The sequence below is a fragment of the Oncorhynchus masou genome, chromosome 20 (genome assembly GCF_036934945.1).
Source record: "Oncorhynchus masou masou isolate Uvic2021 chromosome 20, UVic_Omas_1.1, whole genome shotgun sequence".
In the NCBI taxonomy this organism is placed as follows: Eukaryota; Metazoa; Chordata; class Actinopteri; order Salmoniformes; family Salmonidae; genus Oncorhynchus; species Oncorhynchus masou.
In genome coordinates, this window is record NC_088231.1 from 31,009,996 (window position 1) to 31,025,913 (window position 15,918).

A 15,918-nucleotide genomic window follows, 5' to 3' on the forward strand; every position below is an offset into this window, starting at 1 on the left:
ATTACATTAGTAGACTGGGACTACACCACTTTATACTGTCAACAGGTTCATTACATTAGTAGACTGGAACTACACCACTTTATCAACAGGTTCATTACATTAGTAGACTGGGACTACACCACTTTATCAACAGGTTCATTACATTAGTAGACTGGGACTACACCACTTTATACTGTCAACAGGTTCATTACATTAGTAGACTGGGACTACACCACTTTATCAACAGGTTCATTACATTAGTAGACTGGGACTACACCACTTTATACTGTCAACAGGTTCATTACATTAGTAGACTGGGACTACACCACTTTATCAACAGGTTCATTACATTAGTAGACTGGGACTACACCACTTTATACTGTCAACAGGTTCATTACATTAGTAGACTGGAACTACACCACTTTATCAACAGGTTCATTACATTAGTAGACTGGGACTACACCACTTTATCAACAGGTTCATTACATTAGTAGACTGGGACTACACCACTTTATACTGTCAACAGGTTCATTACATTAGTAGACTGGGACTACACCACTTTATCAACAGGTTCATTACATTAGTAGACTGGGACTACACCACTTTATACTGTCAACAGGTTCATTACATTAGTAGACTGGGACTACACCACTTTATCAACAGGTTCATTACATTAGTAGACTGGGACTACACCACTTTATCAACAGGTTCATTACATTAGTAGACTGGGACTACACCACTTTATACTGTCAACAGGTTCATTACATTAGTAGACTGGGACTACACCACTTTATACTGTCAACAGGTTCATTACATTAGTAGACTGGGACTACACCACTTTATCAACAGGTTCATTACATTAGTAGACTGGGACTACACCACTTTATCAACAGGTTCATTACATTAGTAGACTGGAACTACACCACTTTATCAACAGGTTCATTACATTAGTAGACTGGGACTACACCACTTTATCAACAGGTTCATTACATTAGTAGACTGGGACTACACCACTTTATACTGTCAACAGGTTCATTACATTAGTAGACTGGGACTACACCACTTTATCAACAGGTTCATTACATTAGTAGACTGGGACTACACCACTTTATCAACAGGTTCATTACATTAGTAGACTGGGACTACACCACTTTATCAACAGGTTCATTACATTAGTAGACTGGGACTACACCACTTTATACTGTCAACAGGTTCATTACATTAGTAGACTGGAACTACACCACTTTATCAACAGGTTCATTACATTAGTAGACTGGGACTACACCACTTTATCAACAGGTTCATTACATTAGTAGACTGGGACTACACCACTTTATACTGTCAACAGGTTCATTACATTAGTAGACTGGAACTACACCACTTTATCAACAGGTTCATTACATTAGTAGACTGGGACTACACCACTTTATCAACAGGTTCATTACATTAGTAGACTGGGACTACACCACTTTATACTGTCAACAGGTTCATTACATTAGTAGACTGGGACTACACCACTTTATCAACAGGTTCATTACATTAGTAGACTGGAACTACACCACTTTATCAACAGGTTCATTACATTAGTAGACTGGGACTACACCACTTTATCAACAGGTTCATTACATTAGTAGACTGGGACTACACCACTTTATCAACAGGTTCATTACATTAGTAGACTGGGACTACACCACTTTATACTGTCAACAGGTTCATTACATTAGTAGACTGGGACTACACCACTTTATCAACAGGTTCATTACATTAGTAGACTGGGACTACACCACTTTATACTGTCAACAGGTTCATTACATTAGTAGACTGGGACTACACCACTTTATCAACAGGTTCATTACATTAGTAGACTGGGACTACACCACTTTATACTGTCAACAGGTTCATTACATTAGTAGACTGGGACTACACCACTTTATACTGTCAACAGGTTCATTACATTAGTAGACTGGGACTACACCACTTTATCAACAGGTTCATTACATTAGTAGACTGGGACTACACCACTTTATACTGTCAACAGGTTCATTACATTAGTAGACTGGGACTACACCACTTTATCAACAGGTTCATTACATTAGTAGACTGGGTCTACACCACTTTATCAACAGGTTCATTACATTAGTAGACTGGGACTACACCACTTTATACTGTCAACAGGTTCATTACATTAGTAGACTGGGACTACACCACTTTATCAACAGGTTCATTACATTAGTAGACTGGGACTACACCACTTTATAATGTCAACAGGTTCATTACATTAGTAGACTGGGACTACACCACTTTATCAACAGGTTCATTACATTAGTAGACTGGGACTACACCATTTTATCAACAGGTTCATTACATTAGTAGACTGGGACTACACCACTTTATACTGTCAACAGGTTCATTACATTAGTAGACTGGGACTACACCACTTTATAATGTCAACAGGTTCATTACATTAGTAGACTGGGACTACACCACTTTATCAACAGGTTCATTACATTAGTAGACTGGGACTACACCACTTTATACTGTCAACAGGTTCATTACATTAGTAGACTGGGACTACACCACTTTATCAACAGGTTCATTACATTAGTAGACTGGGACTACACCACTTTATCAACAGGTTCATTACATTAGTAGACTGGGACTACACCACTTTATACTGTCAACAGGTTCATTACATTAGTAGACTGGGACTACACCACTTTATCAACAGGTTCATTACATTAGTAGACTGGGACTACACCACTTTATCAACAGGTTCATTACATTAGTAGACTGGGACTACACCACTTTATACTGTCAACAGGTTCATTACATTAGTAGACTGGGACTACACCACTTTATCAACAGGTTCATTACATTAGTAGACTGGGACTACACCACTTTATCAACAGGTTCATTACATTAGTAGACTGGGACTACACCACTTTATACTGTCAACAGGTTCATTACATTAGTAGACTGGGACTACACCACTTTATCAACAGGTTCATTACATTAGTAGACTGGGACTACACCACTTTATACTGTCAACAGGTTCATTACATTAGTAGACTGGAACTACACCACTTTATCAACAGGTTCATTACATTAGTAGACTGGGACTACACCACTTTATACTGTCAACAGGTTCATTACATTAGTAGACTGGGACTACACCACTTTATCAACAGGTTCATTACATTAGTAGACTGGGACTACACCACTTTATCAACAGGTTCATTACATTAGTAGACTGGAACTACACCACTTTATCAACAGGTTCATTACATTAGTAGACTGGGACTACACCACTTTATCAACAGGTTCATTACATTAGTAGACTGGGACTACACCACTTTATACTGTCAACAGGTTCATTACATTAGTAGACTGGGACTACACCACTTTATCAACAGGTTCATTACATTAGTAGACTGGGACTACACCACTTTATCAACAGGTTCATTACATTAGTAGACTGGAACTACACCACTTTATACTGTCAACAGGTTCATTACATTAGTAGACTGGGACTACACCACTTTATCAACAGGTTCATTACATTAGTAGACTGGGACTACACCACTTTATACTGTCAACAGGTTCATTACATTAGTAGACTGGAACTACACCACTTTATCAACAGGTTCATTACATTAGTAGACTGGGACTACACCACTTTATACTGTCAACAGGTTCATTACATTAGTAGACTGGGACTACACCACTTTATCAACAGGTTCATTACATTAGTAGACTGGGACTACACCACTTTATCAACAGGTTCATTACATTAGTAGACTGGGACTACACCACTTTATACTGTCAACAGGTTCATTACATTAGTAGACTGGGACTACACCACTTTATCAACAGGTTCATTACATTAGTAGACTGGGACTACACCACTTTATCAACAGGTTCATTACATTAGTAGACTGGGACTACACCACTTTATCAACAGGTTCATTACATTAGTAGACTGGAACTACACCACTTTATCAACAGGTTCATTACATTAGTAGACTGGGACTACACCACTTTATACTGTCAACAGGTTCATTACATTAGTAGACTGGGACTACACCACTTTATACTGTCAACAGGTTCATTACATTAGTAGACTGGGACTACACCACTTTATCAACAGGTTCATTACATTAGTAGACTGGGACTACACCACTTTATACTGTCAACAGGTTCATTACATTAGTAGACTGGGACTACACCACTTTATCAACAGGTTCATTACATTAGTAGACTGGAACTACACCACTTTATCAACAGGTCTACATTAGTAGACTGGGACTACACCACTTTATCAACAGGTTCATTACATTAGTAGACTGGGACTACACCACTTTATACTGTCAACAGGTTCATTACATTAGTAGACTGGGACTACACCACTTTATCAACAGGTTCATTACATTAGTAGACTGGGACTACACCACTTTATACTGTCAACAGGTTCATTACATTAGTAGACTGGGACTACACCACTTTATACTGTCAACAGGTTCATTACATTAGTAGACTGGGACTACACCACTTTATCAACAGGTTCATTACATTAGTAGACTGGGACTACACCACTTTATCAACAGGTTCATTACATTAGTAGACTGGGACTACACCACTTTATCAACAGGTTCATTACATTAGTAGACCGGGACTACACCACTTTATACGGTCAACAGGTTCATTACATTAGTAGACTGGGACTACACCACTTTGTCAACAGGTTCATTACATTAGTAGACTGGAACTACACCACTTTATCAACAGGTTCATTACATTAGTAGACTGGGACTACACCACTTTATACTGTCAACAGGTTCATTACATTAGTAGACTGGGACTACACCACTTTATCAACAGGTTCATTACATTAGTAGACTGGGACTACACCACTTTATCAACAGGTTCATTACATTAGTAGACTGGGACTACACCACTTTATACTGTCAACAGGTTCATGACATTAGTAGACTGGGACTACACCACTTTATACTGTCAACAGGTTCATTACATTAGTAGACTGGGACTACACCACTTTATCAACAGGTTCATTACATTAGTAGACTGGGACTACACCACTTTATACTGTCAACAGGTTCATTACATTAGTAGACTGGGACTACACCACTTTATACTGTCAACAGGTTCATTACATTAGTAGACTGGGACTACACCACTTTATACTGTCAACAGGTTCATTACATTAGTAGACTGGGACTACACCACTTTATCAACAGGTTCATTACATTAGTAGACTGGGACTACACCACTTTATCAACAGGTTCATTACATTAGTAGACTGGGACTACACCACTTTATCAACAGGTTCATTACATTAGTAGACTGGGACTACACCACTTTATACTGTCAACAGGTTCATTACATTAGTAGACTGGGACTACACCACTTTATCAACAGGTTCATTACATTAGTAGACTGGGACTACACCACTTTATACTGTCAACAGGTTCATTACATTAGTAGACTGGGACTACACCACTTTATCAACAGGTTCATTACATTAGTAGACTGGGACTACACCACTTTATCAACAGGTTCATTACATTAGTAGACTGGGACTACACCACTTTATACTGTCAACAGGTTCATTACATTAGTAGACTGGGACTACACCACTTTATCAACAGGTTCATTACATTAGTAGACTGGGACTACACCACTTTATCAACAGGTTCATTACATTAGTAGACTGGGACTACACCACTTTATACTGTCAACAGGTTCATTACATTAGTAGACTGGGACTACACCACTTTATCAACAGGTTCATTACATTAGTAGACTGGGACTACACCACTTTATACTGTCAACAGGTTCATTACATTAGTAGACTGGGACTACACCACTTTATCAACAGGTTCATTACATTAGTAGACTGGGACTACACCACTTTATCAACAGGTTCATTACATTAGTAGACTGGGACTACACCACTTTATACTGTCAACAGGTTCATTACATTAGTAGACTGGGACTACACCACTTTATCAACAGGTTCATTACATTAGTAGACTGGGACTACACCACTTTATCAACAGGTTCATTACATTAGTAGACTGGGACTACACCACTTTATACTGTCAACAGGTTCATTACATTAGTAGACTGGGACTACACCACTTTATCAACAGGTTCATTACATTAGTAGACTGGGACTACACCACTTTATCAACAGGTTCATTACATTAGTAGACTGGGACTACACCACTTTATACTGTCAACAGGTTCATTACATTAGTAGACTGGGACTACACCACTTTATCAACAGGTTCATTACATTAGTAGACTGGGACTACACCACTTTATACTGTCAACAGGTTCATTACATTAGTAGACTGGGACTACACCACTTTATCAACAGGTTCATTACATTAGTAGACTGGGACTACACCACTTTATCAACAGGTTCATTACATTAGTAGACTGGGACTACACCACTTTATACTGTCAACAGGTTCATTACATTAGTAGACTGGGACTACACCACTTTATCAACAGGTTCATTACATTAGTAGACTGGGACTACACCACTTTATCAACAGGTTCATTACATTAGTAGACTGGGACTACACCACTTTATCAACAGGTTCATTACATTAGTAGACTGGGACTACACCACTTTATCAACAGGTTCATTACATTAGTAGACTGGGACTACACCACTTTATCAACAGGTTCATTACATTAGTAGACTGGGACTACACCACTTTATCAACAGGTTCATTACATTAGTAGACTGGGACTACACCACTTTATACTGTCAACAGGTTCATTACATTAGTAGACTGGGACTACACCACTTTATCAACAGGTTCATTACATTAGTAGACTGGGACTACACCACTTTATCAACAGGTTCATTACATTAGTAGACTGGGACTACACCACTTTATACTGTCAACAGGTTCATTACATTAGTAGACTGGGACTACACCACTTTATCAACAGGTTCATTACATTAGTAGACTGGGACTACACCACTTTATCAACAGGTTCATTACATTAGTAGACTGGGACTACACCACTTTATACTGTCAACAGGTTCATTACATTAGTAGACTGGGACTACACCACTTTATCAACAGGTTCATTACATTAGTAGACTGGGACTACACCACTTTATCAACAGGTTCATTACATTAGTAGACTGGGACTACACCACTTTATCAACAGGTTCATTACATTAGTAGACTGGGACTACACCACTTTATCAACAGGTTCATTACATTAGTAGACTGGGACTACACCACTTTATCAACAGGTTCATTACATTAGTAGACTGGGACTACACCACTTTATCAACAGGTTCATTACATTAGTAGACTGGGACTACACCACTTTATACTGTCAACAGGTTCATTACATTAGTAGACTGGGACTACACCACTTTATCAACAGGTTCATTACATTAGTAGACTGGGACTACACCACTTTATACTGTCAACAGGTTCATTACATTAGTAGACTGGGACTACACCACTTTATAATGTCAACAGGTTCATTACATTAGTAGACTGGGACTACACCACTTTATACTGTCAACAGGTTCATTACATTAGTAGACTGGGACTACACCACTTTATCAACAGGTTCATTACATTAGTAGACTGGGACTACACCACTTTATCAACAGGTTCATTACATTAGTAGACTGGGACTACACCACTTTATACTGTCAACAGGTTCATTACATTAGTAGACTGGGACTACACCACTTTATCAACAGGTTCATTACATTAGTAGACTGGGACTACACCACTTTATCAACAGGTTCATGACATTAGTAGACTGGGACTACACCACTTTATACTGTCAACAGGTTCATTACATTAGTAGACTGGGACTACACCACTTTATCAACAGGTTCATTACATTAGTAGACTGGGACTACACCACTTTATCAACAGGTTCATTACATTAGTAGACTGGGACTACACCACTTTATACTGTCAACAGGTTCATTACATTAGTAGACTGGGACTACACCACTTTATCAACAGGTTCATTACATTAGTAGACTGGAACTACACCACTTTATACTGTCAACAGGTTCATTACATTAGTAGACTGGGACTACACCACTTTATCAACAGGTTCATTACATTAGTAGACTGGGACTACACCACTTTATCAACAGGTTCATTACATTAGTAGACTGGGACTACACCACTTTATACTGTCAACAGGTTCATTACATTAGTAGACTGGAACTACACCACTTTATCAACAGGTTCATTACATTAGTAGACTGGGACTACACCACTTTATCAACAGGTTCATTACATTAGTAGACTGGGACTACACCACTTTATCAACAGGTTCATTACATTAGTAGACTGGAACTACACCACTTTATCAACAGGTTCATTACATTAGTAGACTGGGACTACACCACTTTATCAACAGGTTCATTACATTAGTAGACTGGGACTACACCACTTTATCAACAGGTTCATTACATTAGTAGACTGGGACTACACCACTTTATACTGTCAACAGGTTCATTACATTAGTAGACTGGGACTACACCACTTTATCAACAGGTTCATTACATTAGTAGACTGGGACTACACCACTTTATCAACAGGTTCATTACATTAGTAGACTGGGACTACACCACTTTATACTGTCAACAGGTTCATTACATTAGTAGACTGGAACTACACCACTTTATCAACAGGTTCATTACATTAGTAGACTGGGACTACACCACTTTATCAACAGGTTCATTACATTAGTAGACAGGGACTACACCACTTTATACTGTCAACAGGTTCATTACATTAGTAGACTTGGACTACACCACTTTATCAACAGGTTCATTACATTAGTAGACTGGGACTACACCACTTTATCAACAGGTTCATTACATTAGTAGACTGGGACTACACCACTTTATCAACAGGTTCATGACATTAGTAGACTGGGACTACACCACTTTATCAACAGGTTCATTACATTAGTAGACTGGGACTACACCACTTTATCAACAGGTTCATTACATTAGTAGACTGGGACTACACCACTTTATCAACAGGTTCATTACATTAGTAGACTGGGACTACACCACTTTATACTGTCAACAGGTTCATTACATTAGTAGACTGGGTCTACACCACTTTATCAACAGGTTCATTACATTAGTAGACTGGGACTACACCACTTTATACTGTCAACAGGTTCATTACATTAGTAGACTGGGACTACACCACTTTATAATGTCAACAGGTTCATTACATTAGTAGACTGGGACTACACCACTTTATACTGTCAACAGGTTCATTACATTAGTAGACTGGGACTACACCACTTTATCAACAGGTTCATTACATTAGTAGACTGGGACTACACCACTTTATCAACAGGTTCATTACATTAGTAGACTGGGACTACACCACTTTATACTGTCAACAGGTTCATTACATTAGTAGACTGGGACTACACCACTTTATCAACAGGTTCATTACATTAGTAGACTGGGACTACACCACTTTATCAACAGGTTCATTACATTAGTAGACTGGGACTACACCACTTTACCAACAGGTTCATTACATTAGTAGACTGGAACTACACCACTTTATCAACAGGTTCATTACATTAGTAGACTACTGTATCCACAGTCCTCTCTACCCTGAACTACTTTACCCACAGTCCTCTCTGGTCCACCCTGAACTACATTACCTATTGTCCTCTCTGGTCTACCCTGAACTACTTTACCCACAGTCCTCTCTGGTCTACCCTGAACTACTTTACCCACAGTCCTCTCTGGTCTACCCTGAAATACTTTACCCACAGTCCTCCTATGTGTCTGTTCTCTGATAGGCTGGTCGAGGCAGTGTGAGAGCCAGTGGAAACTTCAACGCCAACCAAGATGCAGAGACACTCTACAAGGCCATGAAGGGACTGGGTCAGTGGTGTGTGTGGTCTGAATGTGAGGCAAAGTGAGGGAGTAACCATGGCACCAAAGATTTGACTATGGTGTTTGTTGTTACTATAGGAACCGATGAGGATTCCATCATGAAGTTGTTGACGTCTCGTAGCAACAGCCAGAGACAGCAGATCAAAGCTGCATACAAGACCCTGCATGGCAAGGTCAGAACACAACCACAATACAACCACAACCACAATACAACCAACACCACAATACAACCACAACCACAACCAGAATACAACTACAACCAAAATACAACCACAATACAACCACAACCACAATACAACCACAACCACAACCACAATTTAACCACAACCACAATATAACCACAATACAACCACAATACAACCACAATACAACTACAACCAAAATACAACCACAATACAAACACAATACAACCACAACCACAATACAATCATAATACAAACACAACACAACCACAACCACAATAGAACCACAACAGAACCACTATACAACCACAATACAACCACAACCATCATACAACCACAATACAACCACAATACAACCACAACCCCAATACAACCACAGCACAACCACAATACAACCACAACAGCAGATCAAAGCTGCATACAAGACCCTGCATGGCAAGGTCAGAACACAACCACAATACAACCACAACCACAATACAACCACAATACAACCACAACCACAACCACAATACAACCACAACCACAATAGAACCACAACCACAATACAACTACAACCATCATACAACCACAATACAACCATCATACAACCACAACCACAATACAACCACAACCACAATACAACCACAACCACAATACATCCACAATACAACCACAATACAACCACAACCACAATACAACCACAATACAACCACAACTACAATACAACCACAACCTCAACACAACCGCAACCACAATACAACCGCAACCACAATACAACCACAACACAACCACAATACATCCACAATACAACCACAACACAACCACAATACATCCACAACCACAATACAACCCCAACACAACCACAATACATCCACAATACATCCACAACACAACCACAACACAACCACAATACAACCACAACTACAATACAACTACAATACAACCACAACCACAGCCACAATACAATCACAACCACAATACATCCACAATACAACCACAACACAACCACAATACAATCACAACCACAATACAACCACAATACATCCACAACCACAATACAATCACAACCACAATACAACCACAATACAACCACAACCCCAATACAACCACAGCACAACCACAATACAACCACAACAGCAGATCAAAGCTGCATACAAGACCCTGCATGGCAAGGTCAGAACACAACCACAATACAACCACAACCACAATACAACCACAATACAACCACAACCACAATACAACCACAACCACAATAGAACCACAACCACAATACAACTACAACCATCATACAACCACAATACAACCACAACCACAATACAACCACAACCACAATACAACCACAGCCACAATACATCCACAATACAACCACAATACAACCACAACCACAATACAACCACAATACAACCACAACTACAATACAACCACAACACAACCGCAACCACAATACAACCGCAACCACAATACAACCACAACACAACCACAATACATCCACAATACAACCACAACACAACCACAATACATCCACAACCACAATACAACCCCAACACAACCACAACACAACCACAATACAACCATAATACAACCACAATACATCCACAATACATCCACAACACAACCACAACACAACCACAATACAACCACAACTACAATACAACTACAATACAACCACAACCACAGCCACAATACAATCACAACCACAATACAACCACAATACAACCACAATACAACCACAATACAATCACAACCACAATACAACCACAATACATCCACAACCACAATACAATCACAACCACAATACAACCACAACACAACCATAACACAACATCTAACACAACCCCAAACACAACCATAACACAACCATAACACATTGTTATTACTGTTGTTATTGTTATTGTTATTATTATTGTTATTGTCTCATTCCCTTGTCTGTTTTTGACCTGTAGGATCTTAGACCATTAGAATGTCACTCTACCCTGTAATGACATCTGTGACCCTGTGCATGTGACTATTAAACTCATCTAATGTCATCTACAACCACAACCATAACACAATCCTCCCTCCATATTTCTCCCTCCCTCCCTCCCTCCCTCCCTCCCTCCCCCTCCCTCCCTCCCTCCCTCCCTCCCTCCCTCCCTCCCTCCCTCCCTCCCTCCCTCCCTCCCTCCCTCCCTCCCTCCCTCCCTCCCCCTCCCTCCCTCCCTCCCTCTCTCCTCTCTCTCTCTCTTTCTCTTTCTCTTTCTCTTTCTCTTTCTCTCCTCTCTCCAGGACCTGGTAGGTGATCTGCAGGGTGAACTGGGGGGAAAGTTTGAGACTCTGGTAGTGGCTCTAATGACTCCGCCCATCCTCTACGATGTGACATCACTACGGAACGCCATCAAGGTATTTGACCCAGGACTAATGATGTCATATCCTGTGAGTGACGGTGTGATGTCATAGTGACTGTGTGTTGATGTCACGGTGTAGGGGGCGGGGACCAATGAGAAGGTGCTGATTGAGATCCTGTCTTCTAGAACGGCCCAGCAGATTAAGGACATCACTGCTGCCTATCGCCAGGGTAACACACAGACACACACACAGACACACACAGACACAAGCACACACACACACACACACACACACACACACACACTGACTCACTAATTGTGTGTGTGTGTGTGTGTGTGTGTGTGTGTGTGTGTGTGTGTGTGTGTGTGTGTGTGTGTGTGTGTCTGTGTGTGTGTCTGTGTCTGTGTCTGTGTCTGTGTCTGTCTGTGTCTGTCTGTGTCTGTCTGTGTGTGTGTGTGTGTGTGTGTGTGTGTGTGTGTGTGTGTGTGTCTCTGTCTGTCTGTCTGTCTGTCTGTCTGTCTGTCTGTCTGTCTGTCTGTCTGTCTGTCTGTCTGTCTGTCTGTCTGTCTGTCTGTCTGTCTGTCTGTCTGTCTGTTCCAGAGTTTAATAAGAACCTGGAGGAGGATGTAACAGGAGACACGTCAGGTCACTTCAGGAGACTGCTGGTCATCCTGCTACAGGTGAGGGGTCAGAGGTCAGGGGAACATAGATCTGCTATATATAGATGTGTGGGACATTGATCTGTACTAGCCAAAAGTTTGGACACCTACTCATTCCAGGGTTTTCCTTAATTTCTTACTATTTTCTCCATTGTAGTATAATAGTGAAGACATCAGAACTCTGAAATAACACATATGGAATCATGTAGTAACCAAAAAAGTGCCTTGATGACAGTTTTGCACACTCTTGGCATTCTCTCAACCAGCTTCATGAGGTAGTAACCTGCAGTTCAATTTTTTTTTACCTTTATTTGACTTGGCAAGTCAGTTAAGAACAAATTCTTATTTTCAATGACGGCCTAGGAACAGTAGGTTAACTGCCTTGTTCAGGGGCAGAACAACAGATTTGTACCTTGTCAGCTCGGGGATTTGAACTTGCGGTTACTAGTCCAATGTCCTAACCACTAGGCTACCCTGCCTCCCCTAACAGGTATACCTTCTTAAAAGTTAATTTGTGGTATTTCTTTCCTTCTTAATGCATTTCAGTCAATCAGTTGTGTTATGACAAGTTAGGGGTGGTATACAGAAGATAGCTATATTTGGTAAAAGACCAAGTCCATATTATGGCAAGAACAGCTCAAATAAGCAAAGAGAAATGACAGTCCATCATTACTTTAAGACAGGAAGTCAGTCAATCAGGAAAATTTCAAGAACTTTGAAAGTTTCTTCAATCGCTATTATGAAACTGTCTCTCTTGAGGACCACCACAGGAATGGAAGACTCAGAGTTAACTCTGCTGCAGAGGATGAGTTCATTAGAGTTAACTGGCTCTCATGAGGACCGCCACAGGAAAGGAAGACCCAGAGTTACCTCTACTGCAGAGGATAAGTTCATTCGTTACCAGCCTCAGATTGCAGCCCAAATAAATGCTTCACAGAGTTCAAGTAACAGACACATCTCAACATCAACTGTTCAGAGGAGACTGCGTGAACCAGGCCTTCATGGTTGAATTGCTGCAAAGAAACCACTACTAAAGGACACCAATAAGAAGAAGAGAATTGCTTTGGCCAAGAAACACAAGCAGTGGACAATAGACCAGTGGAAGTCTGTCCTTTGGTCTGATGAGTCCAAATTGGAGATTTTTGGTTCCAACCGCCATGTCTTTGTGAGACACAGAGTAGGTGAACGGATGATCTCTGCCTGTGTGGTTCCCACCGTGAAGCATGGAGGAGGAGGTGTGATGGTGTGGGGGTGCTTTGCTGGTTACACTGTCAGTGATTTATTTAGAATTCAAGTCACACTTAACCAGCATGGCTACCACAGCATTCTGCAGCGATACGCCATCCCATCTGGTTTGCACGACTATCATTTGTTTTCAACAGGACAATGACCCAACACACCTCCAGGCTGTGTAAGGGCTATTTGACCAAGAAGGAGAGAGATGGAGTGCTACATCAGGTGCCCTGGCCTCCACAATCACCCAACCTCAACCCAAATGAGATTGTTTGGGTTAAATTGGACCGCAGAGTGAAGGAAAAGCAGCCAACAAGTGCTCAGCATATGTGGGAACTCCTTCAAGACTGTTGGAAAAGCATTCCTGGTGAAGCTGGTTAAGAGAATGCCAAGAGTGTGAAAAGCTGTCATCAAGGCAAATGATGGCTACTTTGAAGAATCTAAAATATATTTTGATTTGTTTATTTTATGTTTTGATGTCTTCACTATTATTCTAAAATTTAGAAAATAGTAAAAATAAAGAAAAACCCAAACTTGTCAACTTTTGACTGGTACTGTGGATGTGTGGGGCATGGATCTAACAGATATAGATGTGTGGGACATAGATCTAACCGATATAGATGTGTGGGACATAGATCTAACGGATATAGATGTGTAAGACATAGATATGACAGATATAGATGTGTGGGACATGGATCTGACAGAGATAGATGTGTGGGACATAGATCTAACGGATATAGATGTGTGGGACATAGATCTGACAGATATAGATGTATGGCACATATATATGACAGATATAGATGTGTGGGACATAGATCTGATAGATGTGCTCTCTCTCCTCTCAGGCCAGCAGACAGCAGGGGGTACAGGAGGGGAACATAGAGGCTGACGCACAGGTAAGAGAGAGTGAGTGTGTGTGACAGAGAGAGTTAGTTTGAGAATCACGTGTGTAGATTTACTGCTCAGTCACAATGACTTCTTTGACTTGTGTTCTGCTCAGGGGTGTGTGACAAAGTGTCTGTGTGTGACGGTTATGTGTGTGTAGAATAACACTCCCCACACAGCCACCCCTTGTGTAAGTGTGTGTGTGTTGGTGTGTGAGAGAGACACAGAAGGTGTGTTGATAGTGATACCCAGTGTTGAATGCTGCCATCTAGTGGGCATATTTTTTTTTATTTCACCTTTATTTAACCAGGTGGGCTAGTTGAGAACAAGTTCTCATTTACAACTGCGACCTGGCCAAGATAAAACAAAGCAGCGCAACACAAACAACAACACAGAGTTACAGATGGAATAAACAAGCGTACAGTCAATAACACAATAGAAGAAAAAAAACAAGTCTATATACAGTGCGTGCAAATGGAGGTAAGGCAATAAATAGGCCATAGTAGCGAAGTAATTACAGTTTAGCGTAACACTGGAGTGATAGATGAGCAGATGATGATGATGAGCAAGTAGAAATACTGGTGTGCAAAAGAGCAGAAAGTAAATAAAAACAGTATGGGGATGAGGTAGGTGAAAATGGGTGGGCTATTTACCAATAGATTATGTACAGCTGCAGCGATCGGTTAGCTGCGGATAGCTGATGTTTGAAGTTGGT

General features: G+C 40.5%; 1 protein-coding gene across 3 annotated transcripts in view; it reads left to right on the forward strand.

The window, feature by feature from the left end:
- The window catches only part of LOC135507249 (annexin A5-like), a 50,249-nt gene that overhangs the window by 23,310 nt on the left and 11,021 nt on the right, over positions 1-15,918 (forward strand). For 2 of the 3 annotated variants that reach the window (XR_010450628.1, XM_064926845.1), the window contains exons 1-5: positions 10,540-11,274; positions 12,367-12,480; positions 12,565-12,655; positions 13,027-13,106; positions 15,164-15,214. Coding sequence is in view for 2 of the 3 variants with exons in the window: in XM_064926845.1 (XP_064782917.1) it covers positions 10,555-11,274; positions 12,367-12,480; positions 12,565-12,655; positions 13,027-13,106; positions 15,164-15,214 (1,056 nt within the window). In the remaining variant the exon portion in view is untranslated. Of the gene's footprint in view, positions 1-9,843; positions 9,929-10,018; positions 10,114-10,539; positions 11,275-12,366; positions 12,481-12,564; positions 12,656-13,026; positions 13,107-15,163; positions 15,215-15,918 lie in introns of those variants that run through there. The other variant, XM_064926846.1, reaches the window with a different exon arrangement.